Source organism: Mauremys mutica, chromosome 5, assembly GCF_020497125.1.
Source record: "Mauremys mutica isolate MM-2020 ecotype Southern chromosome 5, ASM2049712v1, whole genome shotgun sequence".
NCBI lineage: Eukaryota > Metazoa > Chordata > Testudines > Geoemydidae > Mauremys > Mauremys mutica.
The window spans coordinates 108,577,258-108,598,742 of NC_059076.1; the positions used below are offsets into that span (position 1 = coordinate 108,577,258).

The 21,485-nt window shown below is 42.6% G+C and overlaps 1 protein-coding gene and 1 long non-coding RNA gene across 2 annotated transcripts in view; one reads left to right on the forward strand and one right to left on the reverse strand.

The window, feature by feature from the left end:
* Positions 1-720: 720 nt before the first annotated feature.
* The window catches only part of LOC123370699, a 92,190-nt gene continuing 71,425 nt past the window's right edge, over positions 721-21,485 (reverse strand). Inside the window, exon 4 of the long non-coding RNA XR_006579511.1 lies at positions 721-831. This is a non-coding gene — a long non-coding RNA (uncharacterized LOC123370699). The remainder of the gene's footprint in view (positions 832-21,485) is intronic.
* SEL1L3 (SEL1L family member 3) overlaps positions 3,794-21,485 on the forward strand; it is a 70,686-nt gene continuing 52,994 nt past the window's right edge. Inside the window, exons 1-6 of the mRNA XM_045017414.1 lie at positions 3,794-3,926; positions 11,499-12,066; positions 13,456-13,582; positions 16,556-16,677; positions 17,837-17,952; positions 19,892-19,947. Of these exons, the coding sequence (XP_044873349.1) occupies positions 3,864-3,926; positions 11,499-12,066; positions 13,456-13,582; positions 16,556-16,677; positions 17,837-17,952; positions 19,892-19,947 (1,052 nt within the window). The 5' untranslated portion in view covers positions 3,794-3,863. The remainder of the gene's footprint in view (positions 3,927-11,498; positions 12,067-13,455; positions 13,583-16,555; positions 16,678-17,836; positions 17,953-19,891; positions 19,948-21,485) is intronic.

The following is a 21,485-nucleotide window of genomic DNA, read 5'->3' on the forward strand; positions in this document are numbered from 1 at the left end:
GAGTGGAATAGAACAGCTGTTTAACACCACTTGGTAACCCATGAAGTGAATGATAATATACGCAATTTAAGCTACTAGTACATTCAAACTCCAGTCAGTCTTTTTCTAAAAAGAACAGGAGTACTTGTGGCACCTTAGAGACTAACAAATTTATTTCAGCATGAGCTTTTGTGAGCTACAGCTCACTTCTTCAGATGCATAGAATGGAACACACAGACAGGAGATATTTATACATATAGAGAACATGAAAAGGTGGAAGTATGCATACCAATAGGAAGAGTCTAATCAATTGAGATGAGCTATCATCAGCAGGAGAAAAAAAAACTTTTGAAGTGATAATTAAGATGACCCATAGAAGGTGTGAGGAGAACTTAACATAGGGAAATAGATTAAATTAGTGTAATGACCCAACCATTCCCAGTCTCTGTTTAAGCCTGAGTTAATTGTATCTAATTTGCATATTAATTCAAGTTCAGCAGTCTCTCTTTGGAGTCTGTTTTTGAAGTTTTTTTGTTGTAAAATTGCCACCTTCAAGTCTGTCACTGAGTGGTTAGAGAGGTTGAAGTGTTCTCTAAGGTGCCACAAGTACTCCTGTTCTTTTTGCAGATACAGACTAACACGGCTGCTACTCTGAAACCAGTCTTTTTGTAGTTATAACATCATCATGCAGAAAGACGAATACCTGTGACTTCAAACACAGCAGAATAAACAAACAAGTATGTGAGGTTTTTATTACATTATGCAAAGATGCCAAACTGTCTTTTTCAGTAGATAACCAGCCGGATGATTGATTCTAGTAGAATCCAGTTTCTTGGGTGCTTTGAATGTAACCTGCAAAGAGAAAGAAATTGCTTGTACAAGCATCATCAATCATCATCTGCCTGGATAATTTATTTAAAAAAGGGTCATGTTCTGCTTGCTTTTTACATTACAAATATTCAGTTAAGGATGTCATGGTCAATCTTTTCTGGTTTTGCTGGAGGGCTCCTTGGGCATACCAGATTGTGGACCAAGAGATTTTTCAGTCTTTAATAGAAGGGGAGAGGATGTTGAATATTTAACAGACAGTTTTTTCTGCCCCAAATATTTTGTTAGGTGTTACAGTTGAATGTATTATCAAAAACAAAGATTTAAACAGCCTGAACAAGAGTCATTGCCCCTCTCAGTTATCCTTTCACTTGCAGGATAACTCTGTCATACATCTACAGTTTCTCCTGTTGTCCAGAGAGTCTTTCAGGATAAGCACATTGGACACGATCTGAATCTCCAATTCAGCAGTTCTCAAACTGTGGGTCAGGACCCCAAAGTGGGTCGCGACCCCATTTTAATGGGGTTGCCAGGGCTTAGACTTGCTGGGGCCCGGGCCAGAGCCAAAGCCCGAGCCCCACTACCTGGGGCCGAAGCTGAAGCCTGAGCCCCACCGCACAGAGCCAAAGTCTGCAGGCTTCAGCCCTGGGCAGCGGGGCTCAGGTTACAGGCTCCCTGCTGGGGCTGAAGCCCTTGGGCTTTGGCTTTGGCCTTCCTGCTCAGAGTGATGGGGATCAGGCTTTGGCTCAGGCTTCAGTCCTCCCTCCTGGGGTCGTGAAGTACTTTTTGTTGTCAGAAGGGGGTTGCAGTGCAATGAAATTTGAGAACCCCTGCTCTATGTAAAAAGCAGCCCTCCTTTCCCAATGCCCCTTTTTGAGGGGAAAAAAACAAACCCTTTCAGGCTTTTGTTTTGCATCATTAAAAAGCAAAATAATGGTATAAGCTGAATTTTCAGTTTGGGATATTTAAAGGGACAAGCATTTGTGGTATGTGAAGAAGGCATAGTTGTCATCCTAAACACTGTGACCTTCCCAACCAGATACAAATGTTTTCAAGGACAGAACTTGTATGTAGTACAATACTTCAGATGTTGGGAAGCAATATTTGCCAAATCCTGCTAATATTGAAGCCAGTGGGAATTTGCTTTGATGGGAGCAGGATAGGGGCCATATCCTGCAAGGCTAAAATTCAACAAAACATAGAGGAACCACACATTGCCCTACATACTACTTAAGGTCCCTTTAGTTTTGCATTAAGGGCTCCATATATGTGCAAGAGATCTGCCAAATCCTACTGATTAGGACCAAGGCCTTAGACTGTAGTTTGGTTAGGGCAGGAAGCCCACAAGCCTGTAAAGTGCCATGCATTTCTATTGGTCTACATAAATGACAGATAACATTGAACTCCATTATCTAATACAGCTCTTAATTACAATATGATAGAAACACATATTAAACAATCATTTTAACTCCATTATTAGAAAATGGCAATTAAATTGACAGTGTCCTGCCTTATGTTTTATTCAAGTTCAGGTTTGAAAGCATAAGTAAAAACAATAGTATGCTTTATGTGAGTTGTTCATGGCAGCTACTATGCCTTCCTATGTGTGTATGCCTAACATACTATATGCTCTAGCATAATGCAGATATATAATAATTAATAATAATAAAATGTACCAAGGACTAAAGCCCATGCAATGTCTTTTTTATTGTAATTTCTATTATTCTGTGATTATGGTTAATAACTAATAAAATGATAATGTACACTTCTATAGATATGTGACAAATGTTCTCAAAGCACTTCACTAGCATTAATGAAGCCTTACAACTTATTCCAGTTTGACTGATGGGTTCCTGGGGCACAGCAAAGTTAAGTGATATGCCAGACTTGACATGGGAAGTCTATAGAAGAATAAAATCCAGAAAACCTGAAGGCTGACATAGTAACATGGGAATTGCCAGACTGGATCAAGACCCCAGGTCCAGCTAATCCAGCATCTGACAGAGGCCAGCACCACAGGCTTCAGAAGGAACAGATGTGAAATAATCTGCCTCTCACATTAGGTCTCATGTCATCCTGGTCCCTAATAGTTAGCAATTGGTTTAAACCAGGAGTCAGCAACCTTTCAGAAGTGCTGTGCCGAATCTTCATTTATTCACTCTGATTTAAGGTTTTGTGTGCCTGTAATACATTTGGACGTTTTTAGAAGGTCTCTTTCTATAAATCTATAATATATAACTAAACTATTGTTATATGTAACGTAAATAAGGTTTTTAAACTGTTTAAGAAACTTCCCTTTAAATTAAATTAAAATGCAGAGACCCCTGGACTGGTGGCCAGGACCTGGGCAGTGTGAGTGTCACTGAAAATCAGCTCGTGTGCCGCCTTCGGCACGCGTGCCATAAGTTGCCAACCCCTGGTTTAAACCCTGAAACATAAGGGTTTATCATTCTTCCATAATGTGTTAGCAGAAATTATTATAATGCTGGATACATTTACACGGACATTGGACAACAAGAGTATGATCCCTTCTGTTAGCCCACCTCCAAACTAAAAGGTGTATTTCCAATTACTTTCCCCTCCTCCCAACTCCCCCACCCCCGCAAAGGTGGCAGTATAAGGGGAATAAACAATACACACGCTGAACACTACACAAGCCAGCGTCTAAGGCAGTGCCACACACTCAGATAAACAGCGTTAGAGAGGAGCGAAAACGGCGGATTGTCTCCCTTGATCTAACACCCACCGACCCAAGTTATACCAAGGGGAAGGGCAAAGCGAGACTGTGTGCGTGTGTCTGCCTGGCCCTGGGCGTCCTTTCCTGCTGCACCTGCTCGGGGAGGCTCCAGCCCCGCCCCGGCGGCCCCTCCTCCCCGCGCGGAGGCTGAGCTCCAGGAAGCAGGATCTACCTAGTCCCCGTGGCCGGATTCCCCGGGCGGCCCGCGCACCGACCCGCCGCAGCAAGTGCCGCTCTCGGCACCGACCCGCCGCGCGCCCTCACCGGCGGCACCCGCGACGCCCATGGGAGCAGCTGGCGCCTGAGCCGCCTGGGAAGCATGTGGTGCTCAGCGGAGCCCCGGCCCGTGCCCCACGGGGGCCTCCTCCTGCTCTGGCTGCTGGTGAGCCCGCCTCCCCCCACTCCCCGCACACCGCTCCCGCCGCGGGGCTGGCCGGGACCTGCGGCCGGGAGCGCCCTGGGCTGGGCTGGGCTGCCAGCTCCTTTGCCCCGCAGCAGGCACATCCTCCGCTGCCAACCCCGGGGGCTGTGCGGGACCCCGCTGTGCTCTGCAGGATGCCCCGTTCCTCCCAGCACACCCCTCGGTGTACCCCGAGCACACTCCCTATACTCCCCCCAACGCACTCACTATACCCCTCTCCATCCATCCCAGCACACTCCCTATACGCCTCTCCATCCACCCAGCGCACTCCCTATACGCCTCTCCATCCACCCCGCATACTCCCTATACGCCTCTCCCTCCACCCCGTGCACTCCCTATATGCCTCTCCATCCACCCAGCGCACTCCCTATACCCCTCTCCATCCACCCAGCGCACTCCCTATATGCTTCTCTATCCACCCAGCGCGCTCCCTATACCCCTCTCCATCCATCCCAGCACACTCCCTATACGCCTCTCCATCCACCCCGCATACTCCCTATATGCCTCTCCATGCACCCCACGCACTCCCTATACGCCTCTCCATCCATCCCAGCATACTCCCTATATGCCTCTCCATCCATCCCAGCACACTCCCTATACGCCTCTCCATCCCCCCAGCACAATGCTTATACGCCTCTCCATCCACCCAGCGCACTCACTATATGCCTCTCCATCCACCCAGCACACTGCCTATACGCCTCTCCATCTACCCCAGCACACTGCCTATACGCCTCTCCATCCATCCCAGCACACTCCCTATACGCCTCTCCATCTCCTTTCATGGATTGAGAACTGGTTAAAAGACAGGGAACAAAGGGTTGGAATAAATGGTCAATTTTCAGGATGGAGAGGGGTAATTAGTGATGTTCCCCAAGGGTCAGTTCCAATCCTATTCAACGTATTCATAAATGATCTGGAGAAAGGGGTAAACTGTGAGGTGGCAAAGTTTGCAGATGATACTAAACTGCTCAAGATAATTAAGACCAAAGCAGACTATGAAGAACTTCAAAAAGATCTCACAAAACTAAGTGGTTGGGCAACAAAATGGCAAATGAAATTTAATGTGGATAAATGTAAAAAATTCACATTGGAAAAAATAACCCCAACTATACATACAATATGATGGGGGCTAATTTAGCTACAACTAATCAGGAAAGAGATCTTAGCGTCATCATGGATAGTTCGCTGAAGACGTCCACGCAGTATGCAGTGGCAGTCAAAAAAGCAAACAGGATGTTAGGAATCATTAAAAAAGGGATAGAGAATAAGATGGAGAATATGTTATTGCCCTTATATAAATCTGTGGTACGCCCACATCTTGAATACTGCATACAGATGTGGTCTCCTCATCTCAAAAAAGATATACTGGCACTAGAAAAGGTTCAGAGAAGGGTAACTAAAATAATTAGGGGTTTGGAACGGATCCCATATGAGGAGAGATTAAAGAGGCTAGGACTTTTCAGCTTGGAAAAGAGGAGACTAAGGGGGGATATGATAGAGGTATATAAAATCATGAGTGGTGTGGAGAAAGTGAATGAGGAAAAGTTATTTACTTGTTCCCATAATATAAGAACTAGGGGCCACCAAATGAAATTAATGGGCAGTAGGTTTAAAACAAATACAAGGAAGTTCTTCTTCACACAGTGCACAGTCAACCTGTGGAACTCCTTGCTTGAGGAGGTTGTAAAGGCTAGGACTATAACAGGGTTTAAAAGAGAACTAGATACATTCATGGAGGTTAAGTCCATTAATGGCTATTAGCCAGGATGAGTAAGGAATGGTGTCCCTAGCCTCTGTTTGTCAGAGGATGGAGATGGATGGCAGGAGAGAGATCACTTGATCATCCACCTGTTAGGTTCACTCCCTCTGGGGCACCTGGCATTGGCCACTGTCAGTAGACAGGATACTGGGCTGGATGGACCTTTGGTCTGACCCAGTATGGCCGTTCTTATGTTCATTCACCTCAGCACGCTCCCTATTTGCCTCTCCATCCACCCCAGCACACTCCCTATATGCTTCTCCATCCCAGCACATTTCTCCATCCACCCCAGCACACTCCCAATACATCCCTCCATCCCAATACACCCTTCATCCACCATAACACACTCCCTATAGAATTGTCCATTCCTATATACCCCTCCATTCACCCCAGTATGTTGCTAATACACCCTTCCACACTTCTCCATCCATCCCAGCGCACACCCAGTACACACCTCTGTCCAGTACAGCCCCCCATCCCAGTACATCCATCCATCCACTCCAACATACTTCCAGTACAACCCCAAATATTTTCCCAATACATTTCCCACACCCATACCCCTAATATATGCCCTCCATACCCCTTCTGCCCCCAGTACACACAAATCCTGGCCCTACCCTGATATCTCTCCATTATTCTGCCCCACCTCTTGCTCCTTCATAATCCTCCCCTTTCTTCCTCTTTTTCTGCTTCCCCAAGATGCATACCTATCCCCTTACACAGCCCTTCCTCCTTTCATCCTGTGCCTACTCAACTGCACCCTCCCGCATCAATACACCACCCATCTGCCAAGCCTCATCAAAACATATTCCTATTTCCATTCCCAGTGATGTTGACTTCCCCTACCAACTCCTCCAATTTTTTCTAACATTGATTAAAAAAAATAGATTCCTCTAGTTTTCCACTGACAGGGTCCAATCATGCAGCCCCTACTCATGTACAATCATTATTAGAAAGAAGAATCCCATTATTTTCCATAGGACTATATTCATTTGAATCATAGAAATATAAGGCTGGAAGGGACCTCAAGAAGTCATCAAGTCCAGTCCCCTGCTCAGAGACAGGACCAAGTAAACTTAGACCATCCGTGACAGGTGTTTGTGCAACCTGTTCATAAAAGCCTCCAAAAATGGGGATTCTACAACCTCCCTTAGAAGATCATTTCAGAGCTAAACTAGCCTTATAGTTAGAAAGTTTTTCCTAATATTTAATCTAAATCTCCCTTGCTGCAGATTAAACCCATTACTTCTTGTCCTACCTTCAGTGGACATGAACAATTGATCACAATCTTCTTTATAACATCCCTCAACATATTTGAAGACTGTTACCAGTCCCTCCCCTGAGTATTCTCTCAAGGCTAAATATGCCCAGTTGTTTTAACCTTTCCTCATAGGTCAGGTTTTCTAAACCTTTTATCATTTTTGTTGCTCTTCTCTGGACTCTCTGCTGTTTGTCCACATCTTTCTTAATGTTGCCCAGAATTGGACACAGTAGTTCAGCTATGCCTAGTAGAGTAGTCTTACATACACCACTCCTGTTAATACACCCCAGAATGATATTGGTCGTTTTTGCAACTGCCTCATATTGTTAACTCATTTTCAGTTTGAGATTCACTATAACCCTCAGATCCTTTTCAGTTCTGCCACTATCTAGCCAATTATTCCCCATTTTTCAGTTGTGCATTTGACTTTTCTTTCTTTGCACTTGTTTTTATGGAATTTCATCTTATTGATTACAGACCAAATCTACAATTTGTCACCGTCATTTTGAATTCTAATCTTTTCCTCCAAAGTACCTCTCCGAGTCTGGTGTCATCCACCAATTTTATATGCATACTCTCCACTCTGTTAGCCAAGTCATTTATGAAACTGAATAGTACTGGACCCAGGACTTAATTTCTCTAGAACCCCACTAGATACACCTCCCCTGTTTGACAGCAAACCATTGATAACTACTCTTTGAGTACAGTCTTTCAACCAGTTGTGCACCCACCTAATGGTAATATGATCTAGAGCACATTTAACTCATTTTCTTATGGGAATGTCATGTGTGACTGTGTCAAAAGCCTGACTAAGATCAAGATATATCATGTCTACTGCTTCCACCCTATCTATTAAACCAGTGATCCTGTCAAAGACAGAAATGAGTTTGGTTTGACATGATTTGTTCTTGACAAATCCCTGTTGGCCATTGCTAATAACCCTGTTTATCCTCTAGGTCTGGGGTTCTCAAACTTCATTGCACCATGACCCCCTTCTAACAACAAAAAAATACTTCACGACCCCAGGAGGGGGAGACCGAAGCCTAAACTCACCCAAGCCCCACTTCCCCGGGTCGGGGGGAAGGAAGCCTGAGCCCCACTGCTCCAGGCAAGGGGCCAAAGCTGAATCCCAAGGGCCTCAGCCCCTAGTCAGGTGGCCTGCAACCTGAGCCCTGCTGCCCAGGGCTGAAGCCCTCGGGCTTTGACTTCAGCTCTGAGGAGTGGGGCTCAGGCTTCAGCCCTGGGCCCCAGCAAGTCTAAGCCAGCCCTGGCAACCCCATTTGGGGTCCTGACCCACAGTTTGAGAACCATTTCTCTAGGTGCTTATAAAGTGACTGTTTAATAATTTGTTCCAGTATCTTTCCAAGTATCAAAGTCAGGTTTACTGGTCTATAACGCCCCAGGTCCTCTTTGTTCTCCTTTTTAAAGATCGGTACTATGTTTGCCTTTCTCCAGTCCTCTGGGACTTCACCTAATTCTCTAGGAGTTCTTGAAGATAATTACTAACAGTTCTGAGATTGCTTCTGTTAGTTCTTTAAGTACCTTAGGATGGATTTCATCAGGCCCTGCCAACTTTGAGTACATCTAACTTATCTGAATCTGTAACCTGTTCTCTTATTTTGATTAAGGATAGTGTGTGAGAGTAAGAACTGAAGAGTTGATAACAGGGCCATTAATCTGGTAATTTATACTTAATGAAAACTACATGGGCAAGATTTTCACAAGATTTTCAGCACCAACAATCAAGGCCACATTTTCAAAAGAGCTCAATGTTGGAAAACCATCAGCCTCACTCTGGAAGTTGCTGTATCCTGAGTGCTTTTGAAAACCTGCCTTTATGTAAGTGCCTAAATGAGAGCTTTCCAAATCTGGCCCCAATTGTGGGTTTGAGCACCTGAACATCTGGCCCATAGCTTTTTAAAAAAAATTAGCCTCCGATTTCTAAATTCTTGTGACCTTAGGTAAGCAACATACCTAACTCTTACTGGCATCATTTTAAAATGATTGTATGTAGTTATTTTTTTTACCCATAAAAAAGGAAAAAAACCTTCTCCTCCTGGTTTCTTATTTTAGTGTCAAAATTTATCTTCAGAACATTACATATTTGCTGCCTGCACCGCCCGTACAGAAAGGGCTGTGTTTATCTCTGCTGCATAGCCTTAGATCAGGCTTTAGATTACCATCTTTGCCTCTGACAACAGAGTTACAAATTATGAAGTGAGAAACATCACAAGGATTATTAACTCTGTGGCAATATTGATCTTAAAAATGTAACCTTTTAAAGAGGATCCTCCTCATTTTGGCCAGACATATTTATTTCCTCCTATCCAAGTTAGGGTTACTCACTATTTCTCAGTGTACATTATTGATCTAAGAAGGGATGAGTCATACCATTAATGCATTAGAAAACTTTGTATAGTAGATGCCATTAAAAGCTCAACCTTTTCCTTTCCAGAGGGATTGTGGTACGGTGGTAGCTCTTCTTTTACATGTCAGAGTATACTGTCATTACTGCAGGTACCCGGTGGTGGTAAATAATGAGTTTTTAATGGCACCCACTATACAAATCAATTTAAAGCAGCATAATTTCAGGACTCTGCTTTTGCTCTTTTGGTCTCCAATTGAAGTCAGTGGGGATTGTTTTGCTATTGATACTGAATGGGAGCAAGACTGAGCCCTTTGTGCTGAATTTCTCATATTGGGGCTTTTGCACATATCTTAAAATTCAGCATGGTACAGTAGAGGACTATGGGCCATGTTCAGATCTTGTGTAAGCAGATACAATTTTATTGAGGTCAGTGGAGTTTCTCCAGAGCTGAATTTGGTCCAGCAATAATAAGAGCCCCCAATGACACGCTCATCATCCCTGATACTAATGGAATGATTTATAATAATGCCTATTCAGCCTTTTTCTTTTTTTGTTGCCTGGTATCAATGATGTTTCATAGGCTGACAATCCACTTCCTCGCTCATCATTGGTGAATAGGAAGCTTCCCCTGAAATCTGGCATGGCGATCGAACCAATGCCATCAAATTCAGTGGAATCTAACTCCCCTCCAATTAATAAAAAGTTTATAGCCCTTATGGATGTTAAAATAACTATGTGAATCAGCTGTAAACTAATGCAGTGTTGTCTTCCTGAGCCTATGGATTGTTAGCATGTGAAATTAGCAGGACACTGTTCTGTTTTACTATTGCTGTTCAATGCCTACCCAATGTCTTGAGAAGATAACCTCATCGAACATCTAGGACAAGCACATATTATATAATGACCTTAGATCTGACCAAGGGATATTGGCAGATCCCTCAGCTAGTGCTGACTGGCAGCCTCACAGCAGCTGGAAGAATAAAGGAACTGTGAAACAAAGGGGTGGGGAGACTGCCACAGGAGCTAGCAGGCTAGAGAAGGGAAGTCCTGCCAGAAGATTGGTGACAAGCTGCCCACGCACAACACCCCAGACAAGGGATGACTGTAACTATGGGCTGAAGAAGCCCACAAAGCCAAGTAAGGTAGAAAGGAGTTCTGGGTACAGTAGGAGGAATTGTTGAGGATTGATTGTCCCTGCCTGATTTAAGGGCCCTGAGCTGGAACCCAGTGGAGTAGGTTGGCGTGGGTTCGCCTACTGATCCCTCTATGGAGACTTAAGTACCAAAAGGTGTTTCCAGACCAGCTAGCCCTGGCCAACTATAAGGGGAAACATGTACACCCAATAGGTACAGAAACAAAGACCTTCATAGTCCAGAATAGGACTATTATAGAGACTCAGACAGAAAAGGCTGACCGACTGCCCCTCCAGACTGAGCAAACTCTGTGCAACGGTTCTGTCTGACCAGAGGGGCGGGGGGACTGACACTTTAGCACCTCAGTCTACACTGCTGCAAATAATGACTACTGTGCTTTCCAACTAGTAAGTGCACTGCCATTCTGTATTTCATTCTTGTAATGCACTTTTGGATACTTTAGAAATGTTAATTAATCCTAGCAAAAATGTGATTGCGAAGTGGATTAGGTATTATCCCCACTTTACAGATGACTAATTTAAAGGTTTCTGTAGTAGGAAAATTTATTTTAAAAATTGTATTAATAAAAAGCTGACAAAAACCACAGCTAAACAAAAACAAAACAAGGGTCCATCCTATAAATTAGGATAGGAGTTCTGATGGTCTGATCCTAAAATGTGCTTAGTGCCTCCTAGAGTAAGTCATTTCCTTGGTGGATAGGATCTTACCTGAGAAGGTTTGCAGGATATATCTATATGTATATTTGTTTGTGTACGTAATTCTGAGTATTTAAACTGGTCAAATATTAGCCTAAAAATTCTAACAATGTCTCTTCAATAATCCATATCTAGTTTCTGTATGAAAGGGTCTTTACATTTTGGGTGTCTAATACTGTATCTTACATTTTACATTTTAAAATGAGAAGAAACATGTGCAACATACCATTGCAAATATATTAATAATAAAGTTTAACTCAGGCAGGTGGATATAACATTTTGAATTTTTTTTCCAGAGTTTTGTGCCATCATTTGGAAGAGAGACACTCCTGACGACGCCTGTTATCCCAAAGTCTGACCAAAGCATAGCTTCCGAAGATTTTATTCATTTAAACATTTTAGAAAAAAGAGTTCTTAACAATTCTGAGGTCTCAGTTCAGTATTTATGTTCTAAGCCTTGCACTGTCACTTTGGAAGCAGTAGCTTCATCGGAGTTCAGAACTGGTGTGTTAGTGTATAAGAAGAGGTGGAAGAATGAGAAGCATCTTCATATAAGTAGAACTCAAACAGTGCATTTGAAATTTCCAAACATCATGGTTTACAGAGATGATTATTTCATCAGACGCTCTATAATAGTGCATACTGTGATATTATATGCATGGATCAATCACAAACCTATTGGGAGCTATGATGCCAAACAGGATGAAAGCTACCTACAGGCAGTTGCCAAGAATTATACTTTGTTGGAAACTGTTCCACCTTGTGAGCGTCCATACAAAGATCACAAAGTATGTTTTAAGTGGAGCTCCGAGCATATGTGGAGGCTCCAGGCAAACAGGATACCTCAGTGCCTGCATGAGACTGGTAGGTACAATTACACGTTTCCTTTTTTTAGAGAGCTAAGGTGGGACCAAAATGGCACATTAAATATATACTTTTATAGAAACTTATACATAGTTATTAGCAAAAATATTTTGCCAGAGGGATTTACTTTTGGTAGCAAAATGATTAAAAACAGTGATTTAAATAGCTTTGATTTAAATCAAAGCACCCTACTTCATTGGATACAAGAATGATAGGATCAGGCCCTAAAATGTATCTCCCTTCCTTCCCCCACACAGAAGACTAGCCTTTGGACTAAGAGTGCAAATGTGAAATTTCAACCCAGAAAGAAATTTATGATACAGAAACAACTGAAAATAGGGTTTAGAATGCAATGTCCATCTCATCTGCAACTGTAGCTTTCCTATACTACACTTTATTTATAAACAAAATCTGAAGCATCCCTCTACATTTCCTAGAAAGGAACAGAAATGAGTTAAAGCATATGGTGAGTCAGATTATGCTTTCATTTACACCCATCCACCCCTATTGAAGACAGTGTGTGGGTACAGAAGTAAATGCAGAATGTGACCCACTGTCTCAGGAAAAGGTCTATTATCACCAAAACTGAACAGGTTTTGCCATCTTAGGCCTTTATGGCTCAGTTCTGCCCTTGATTACATGGGTACTTCTGCCAGTGAAATCAGTGGGAGTGCACTCATGTACCTAAGGGTAGAATTTGACTCTATGTAGTTTAGAATGGTCTTACTTACATTATAGTCTATAACTGTTATGAGGCCATTATTTTGTCTCCACTATAACTGAGCATTTACTATAATGTATTCAAAGGGCTTGGGACCCGAGAGTTGCTTCTTTTTTAGCATGTTCCTTGGTACAGCCGTCTTGCATTATGATCCAGTGTGGCATTGCATAAGTCATGCCATCACACTGGGATGCAACATGACATCTCATGATTGGGTTTAGCCATGATTGTTCCACAAGCACAGCTTTCAGGCTGCAGGATATCTCCGTAGAAATCTAGTTAACCCACCGGTCTCAGTATGTCTAGGGAAACCTACGATCTGTCAGAAGTCTCTCAGGATCCTATTGGGCAGATCTGTGTCTAAAAACTGGAATTTTTGCCACATTTTGTGACCTCATTACCATTGATCCTAGCCTCAAAATAGCCATGAGGAATGGACCCCATGCTTCTTTCCCTCCTGTGAGTAACCTCTCCCTGGGCTGCAGTGTATTGCATAAAGGACAGTTGACCTAACATTAGGGATTTGTTGTGTATTTGTGGGCTGACTAGATCATAACATTTGATCTATGTTACAAGTTATTTCATTTAAACATTTAAGAGTGTATGAACGTGGGGTGTCAATGTGAATTGACATTTCTTGGCAGACTAAGAATGATTACATTTGGCAGATGCTGTTGAGATCCTCAGTTTTCCATATGCATCAAGTGGAGAGAAGACAGGAATTGTGAAGAAGTTCAAGAGATTTCACAACAGAGAGCTTGAGACAATCAGGCAGCAACAGATCGATTACCCAAAGTAAGCAAATGCAAATCATGGAAGATGAGTATATTTAATTCCTAATGGCCAAAATTTGTCCTCAGAGCAATCCTTGTACAGAAAATCACAAGTAAAAAGCACTCTCCACTAATTCAAGCAAGTGATAGGGCAGCTATCCTGCTGGTGTTTATAAGGGTTTTTTTCAGTGGAGGAGAGAGGACAGGACTGAGATTTGCAACACCAAATAAACTTGGGCTAACTCCTCTTCCATCCTCCACTCCCTCAAAACATTCCAGCAGCACTGAAGTAAGGCTCCCAGCTTCTAAACTCCTTCCCAGGATATGCAGAGAAGTCGTACTTCATGAAGAACTCCGCTCCTGCAGCTTTCCCAGGCTTCCATTGCTCTTTGGTACCACACAGGGATCTGAGGGGGAAAGAGGTGGATCCCTACCCTTCCCCTGGGCTCCTGTTGCTCCCTGACCTCCCCTCAGTGCAACACGGAAAATGATTACTAGATTTGTATATCACCCCATGTACTAAAGGACAGGAGGTGTGGCTGCCAAACTTGCTGATCCTGAGGATCTGCGGGAATTAGTGGCCCTAGACACAGGCCTCTTAAATCATCCGTGTGTAGAAGCTCTATTTTGATGCACTTTCTATCTCCTTGCCCCTTTAGAACTGGTAGCATGGCTGGCTCATGTGCCATGCTATAAGTGGCTCATCCACTGCAGCTGCATTCAACTTCCCCCTCTGAGAATCTGTGGATGGGAATATGCACTATTAACTCCCCTCTGCCTCACAATTTCCCTTCCCCTGCCACCAGGCCATGTCCCCTCTTTTACATGGAACACCACTTGTGCTTGGCAAACCAGCTGCTGATAGCTACACAGTGAGTGGGAGGGGAAACATGCTACCTCACAGCTTTTTCTCCACAGTCCCATTTACATGTGATTTTTTGTTCCTCTCCACATGTTACAGCAGAAGGGAGCAAACAGACCAAATTCAACAATCTGAAGCTTTCAGTCTTAATCAGGGATTTCTTTGAGTGCAGAAATCTCTGTAAGGACATATATTCCCCTTCAGAGAAGCAGATGAGCATAAGATAGTGAGAGAGCGCTGGAGAAATTCAGCCATCGCATGGGGCAGCTGCCTCTAGGCACTGTGCACCAAGGGGAAGCAGGAATCCTGGAGCATCTACTGGCCACGGCATTTTTCCTTGCCAGAGGATTATATTTTACAGTGAGATTTACAGTGACAGGGGGTGCTGACTCAGGCACTGTGTGCCTTGTGACAGCCATCAGAAGGGCCACATGCACACATTTGCAATCAGAGAATCAATAGGAATGCAGCAGTTAAGTTAGCTGTGTTGCCGGGGTGAAGGATGCACAGAGTGGTGTATAGGCATGAAGGATATGTATAAAGAGCACAGTCTCTCCCTGTGGATTTGTGTACACATAATTTATAAGATACTCTGCCTCTCAAACGTACTCCTCAGAATGATGTGACATTCCCAACTATCAGAGTGCATCAATCTTACTATGTAACTACTCTCCTCCCATGCATTTTTCCAGGAAGAGAACATATAGTTATTAGTCATTAGGTTAACACACACTATTTTAGGTTTGAGGAAAGACATAAAATATTGTACATTAAATATCATTTATCATGGAAATTGGAGTGAGTTGATCAAGCTTAAAGTATTTAAAATAAAGACATTTAAAATGTGCATTTTTCTAAACCCATAAAAATATGGAACTGAGGGATAGCACTTTTTAAAGATCATTAAAAGAAGGTAATTTATCAGAAGATACTATTAAATGTATTTTTAATGTACGTGGGGTTTTCAAAAGCACACAGCATTGAATTAAATCATCAAACTCCCGTTGACTCCAGTGAGAGCAGAGTTAGGCCAATGAAGAGTTGCTTTTCAAATTGCAGCCTATCAGCCAAATTCAGCTTTTAGTGTCCTAGCATATCCACTGTGTAACTTCACTGAAATCAGTGGAGTTACTTCAGTTTATACCAACATGACTGAGAGCCGTATTTGGCCCTGTACAGACAGTTTCACTGTTATGTGATTTGTACAGGCTGCCCTTTTACTTATCCTGTGACAACCTTGCAATAGCTGCACATGTCCATGTCACCCAGAGGTTGGATTCCTATAATAATTCTGAGCTGGACTTCCCCAGAGCATTTCCACTGCTTGCAGCTACCGCACAATGCACAGCTCATTTGTTCACAGGTTTCAGCAGCCCTGATTAGAAATCTCACACACACACGCCGCCCCCGCCGTGGTGTCTATATGGGGTGCCTCTATAGTGGAGGATTGTTTTTTAGTTGTCAGTTGATTTTTTAACTCCTGACTGGTGTGGGATCTGGTGATAGTTGAGAGCTGCTCCTCTAGCATTGTTTGATAGGAATGTGTGTTCACCCCTCCCAACTTGTAGAGATCCGCCCTACTGTCAAATCTTAGGTTGGCAGGTGAATACATCTTTCCTTTGGGCCCCAGGTTGTGAAGATTTGCTCTCCATTAACATCTGTCTCAGCCCACCCCTCCTTTCACACAGCTGGTATCCAAGGGAGATCTAAGGGACTATGCTCCCTAGCCACACTATAATTGGTCCGTACACAGGGGTGCAAGAGTAGAAGACAGGCTGTTGTGTCCTTCCCTTGTGCACCAGCAGAAGGGCTGGCCACAAGCTTGCCCTAAAGAGTTGCTCCTCCTCTCTAATCACTGTATAACTTGGAAAATCAAGCACTGTATCTGACTTCTCGGTGCTACATCAATGCAAACCTGCATATCCAAGAGGAGAGCTCAGCAGCAAGACTCTGAAATGGCTTGTTTTGTCCCAAGCAGTTGTAACTGCTCTGTGTTCTGTTTTGAAGATCATGAGAGTAAATGAGCTTTCCTAAACTAAAGTGGAAAACATGTCTTTAAAAATATGTAGACTTTAAAAATTGATATGATCTATATCCTCAGAGTGGGTTGTTTGTTTCTTTTTACTCATGCAGGTTCACTATTTCAGTTTGGCTTTATTTACTCCATCACTGTGAAAAGAATCTGTGTGGAATATTCTACTTTATTGACCCAGGAGAAATGTATAGTACCCCTGCTGTATTTCTAAATGAAGAAGGTAATAATAGTATAAGGCCTTCAGAGGAGAAATAATGTTATCATCCCTGCTCTGTAACAAAGAACAACATTTACAAACATTTTTGTAATGCCCATTTTACTGAACTCATGCTTGGCAGAATGCTCCATTTTGGCCCCGTGTGTTTGGAAACAAAAACTATCCAGTATATTATTAGAGTAAGATTAAGAAGAATTAAATTTGACCACGGTATTTCCATAGGAATCTTTGCATCCGGCCTGGGCTATCTCAGAAAGTGCCAGTTTTCTTTTCTGATTTTGTTTTAAAAAACAATCCCACACTCTCAGGAGGATGAACTAAATATTATAGGTCTTTCCCACAGCTGCTGGCATCATGCTGTGACTAAGAGAGCAAACATAGTCTTTGCATGGGTAAACAAGAGAATATGGAGTAGGAGGAAGGAAATGGTATTACTTCTATATATGGAATTAATGAGACTGGAACTAAAACAGTGTGTCCCGTTCTGGTGTCCACACTTCAAAAAGAATGTTGAAAAATTGGAAAGGGCTCAGAAAAGAGGTACTAGAATGATTCAAGTTCTGCCTTATAGTGAGAGATGTAAGAAGCTCGGTCTGTTTATCTTATCCAAACGAAGGTTGTGGGGTGACTTGATCATTGTCTACAAGTATCTTCAATGGAAGAAGATTTCTGAAAGTTGAGGACTCTAACTGGAAAAAAGGCATCACAAGATCCAGTGGCTCAAAGCTGAAGCTAGACAAGTTCAGACTGGAAGTAAAATGCAATTTTTTAAACAGTGAGGGTAATTAACCATTAGGACAATTTACTTAAGGATCTGGTGGATTCTTTTGACTTCTTTTGAAGTCAAGACTGGATGTTTTTATTTAAAAATATGCTATAGCTCAACTAGAGCAGGCTTGATGCAAGGCTTACTTGGTGAAATTCTGTGGACTGTGTTATGCAGGGCATCAGACTAGATAATCATAATACTCCATTCTGCTCTTAAAATCGCTGACTCTGTGACTCTAACTTCTGTGATTCTAAGTAGTACAGTCAAATTATCATTGTATTGCTTCACAGGACAGGGTTATTGTGAACAACATTTAGGAAGCCAGTTCCTAGCTTTCATATTTTTGTGGATTTTACTTCTTTCTTTGTTTTCATTTGTTGCTGTGTTTGTCAGGTTATGTTCATATACAGATGCGCCTTGTCAAAGGAGAAGACCTTGCAGTGAAAACTATCTTCAGCCTTCCTCTGAAACAGTGGTTTCGACTAGATCTCTCTTTTAATGGAGGACAGGTATGTGTGGTGTCACAGCTGCCATCTTGTAGTTGAAGATGAAGGTAACAGTGTTTGGAGTTTGCATAGGGCTATTTATACTGGGTTATGCCACCACTATCCCCTTTTACAGACTGGGCAAAGAGAGGTTATATGATTTGCACATGTTCACACAGCAAAAGAATGAGAGACCTGAGATTTGAAACTAGGTCTTTTGATTTAGAGGCCAATGTCTATCACAAATCCACACACATTAGTCATTGCTAGCTCTAGTGTAGCTCTGCTGCTGCTAGAAAAGCGAATGTTTTCCAGTGCAATGAAGGACTGACACTTTAAAATGAAAACATTTGTGCAACCTTAACTCCAGGCATCTGTAATATAAATATATAAATGGAGGAAAAGGTCAGGGTTCCACAAAGTAGCCTGATTTTCTTGCAAAAAAATCAGAAAGCAATGTACATTTATTTTTAACTGACTACCTCATTTTAACGTGTGTTCTGTCTCCAACCTACTTTTTTAAATAGGAAATTAAAAAAGCCATTTGTTTCTGAATATTTTTAGGTGGCTTTTTTAACTTGTTTAAACTGCACTGTGTAATTCAGGCCTCCACTTCTGGAAACAGGTGTGGACCTGGCTTGAAGCCCAGTTCACGTGCAGAAGTGAATGTTATTGTCAATATTAACAAAAGGCGAATAAGTCATTTCCTGTTGAAGGGGGTTGCCTATTGGTCACTTGAATGGGTAAATCAAGACATTATTCTGCAGTCTTAGGGTAGAGTTAGTTCACATAGACTTGAAGTAAAATCTCATGCTTTTCTCTATTGATATGAAAGGAGCATAAAAAGGTTCATCAGAGACCCTCCTGCGGCAGGAGGAACAAAGCCAGATGGGAGGACGGTCAAATGCTTAGAGTGGTAACCTGGGACATAGAAGATTCAGGCTCTATTCCCTGCTCAGCCAGAGTCAAGTTGCTTAGTCTTGCTGTGCTTCAGTTGCTCATCTGTAATAATAGCACCTGTCTCTCAGGGGTGTTGGGAGGGTAAATACATGTTATGTGAGGTACTCAGATATTACAGTATCGGGGAGCCAATAAGTACCTAAGATGGATGGAAGCAGCATGACATGGTCTAGCCATGCAGAAGCCTCTCCACAGGCCCACTACAAGGTTGGGAGCAGCTGCTCTACAAGGCACACTCCTCCACTCCCCTCCAAGACAGGCTTCCATGTGGTGCCTTGCCCAATACCTGTGAAGTCAGGCCAGATTCCTAAGGGAGCCTTAGGGCCCTTAGGGAAATGGAGATTGGAGAGCAGCATGGATGGACAGCTCTCAGTTTGTGTTTGGCAGGAGCCCCCTTTCACTATAGAGTGTACAGGCCAAGCTCCACATACCTTCCTACTGAGGTAATATCAGGAGGAAACACCACACAGTAAACTTTGTGATGTTTCCCAAGATTTTACCACAAGGAAATGCCATATGGCTTTTTTGTATGTATAGAAATCATCTTAGAGTAATAGAAACTCTATACACTGCTCTCCTCCTCTCACTCCTCCCCTCCCACCACACATGCAGTACCTATTGAGTAGCTATTTATTTCTTAGCTTTTCTAGGATTCACATCACTGTAGTATCACAAAAACATTAATGAATTACGTAGGGATTATTATCCCCATTTTATAGATGGGAAACTGAGTCAGCAAGAGATTAGAGGTCAGTTTTTTAAAGGTATTTAGGCACTAAAGATGCAGATAGCCACCTAGTGGGATCTTCCAAAGCAACTATGTATTTTCGAAAATCCCATTAAGCTGTTTGACAGTGCCCCTCTTAACATACCGAAAGATATAGCAGGATGCAAACGACAATTTTCAAAACTAAGAGCTAATGTGTATCAAGTAATATTATGGCAGTTAGACTAAAAATTGCAAGCTATCACAACTGACATTTAATATTTTCCATTCTTTTAGATAGAAATAACCATTGTTGGGAAGAACCTGAAAAGGCACCAGCATCAATCTTTTAAGTAAGTGAAACATTTCCCTTTGCATAATAATGTGATCGGTGTTTGGTTGTGGGGCATGGATGGGGAGGGGAGGGCAGGGAAGAGGGATGTAACTGAAATTCCAAAACTGATTTTCCAAATCTTTCTACTCTGCCTCTCTGACACTATTCTTTACCCACTCGTGTCACTACAACAATCATAGGGCTAGATTACGTTACCTGTACACATGTTGAATACATCATGAGAAATCATTCTGAAGTCAATGGGACTATTTGAGAAGTAAGTTACTACTCAGCAGGGGCGGCTCCAGGCACCAGCGCACCAAGCACATGGCTGGGGCTACAAGCCGCAGGGGGCGGCCTGCCGGTCACCGTGAGGGCAGCAGTCAGGCTGTCATGCCTGCGGGAGGTCCGCTGGTCCCATGGTTTCAGCGGAAATTTGGCAGCTGGTACGCCAAAGGCGTGGGACCGGTGGACCTCCCAAATCCATGTTACCAGCAGACCTCCCCCAGGCATGCTGCCAAAAGCCGCCTGACTGCCATGCTCGGGGCGGCAAAATATATAGATCCGCCCCTGCTACTCAGCATAAGTAAAGATATTGCAGTCTAGTTCACAGGGTCTTATCAAAGACCACTGAAACTAGTAGAGTAAAATTTACTTCAGTGGGCTTTGAATCATCTGCTCTTAAGGTGAAATCTTGGCCCCACAGAATCAATGGCAAAACTGACATTGACTTCAAGAAGCCAGGATTTCACCTGGAGGGTCCAGATTTGCTCCTCTTAAGTTGATGACAAAATTTCCATCAACTTCAGTGGCGTGAGGATCATGCCTCTAGTGTAGACGGTTGGGGGTGGCTCCTGTATTTGTACTGTCCCACTGACTTAGTGCTCTTTCTCCATCCCTGACTCCAAGCTATTAGACCATTTTTCTTTTTAAAATCTCATGATAAATTATTCGTTTTATCTCTAGCATACAACTGACTCTCTTGTGCAAAGAGTTTATTAAAGGAATCCTAAAAGGAATACATTATATTTCAAGCTTTGGTGTTTACTCTTTTTCCTCTCCATTCTTGTTTACAAAATGTGAATTGTGTAAGATGCATTTGTAGATATTCATTGTGACAATGGACTCATAGTAAATATATAAAAAAGTCGAGATCTTTGTCTGGATTTTGGAGACAAAAAACTAGGAAGAAAGATACTTCAAATGTGCAAATCATGTCAACAGACAAAAAAATTAGCGGTTCTAAAATGTTTGTGAAACAAAATGTTTGTTAAATCTTTTTTATGGGTTTTTCTACACAGGGACACTCATGAAAATTAATCTGAATTAACTACAAGTGTGATTTAAAAGTGGATTAGCTAAATCACATTAAACCCCTGTATAGACAAGCTCATTCAGAACTAAAGTGGCTTTACTTCAGTTTAACTGCCTTGACTTCCAAAGAGACAGTAAGAGTAAAAGGATAGGGAACAGAAATAGATGTTTGGGATGAATTTAAGGTAGTCTCTACCAAAGTATGAGACACAGGGTTCTTGTTTGCTTCATGATACCTCCAAA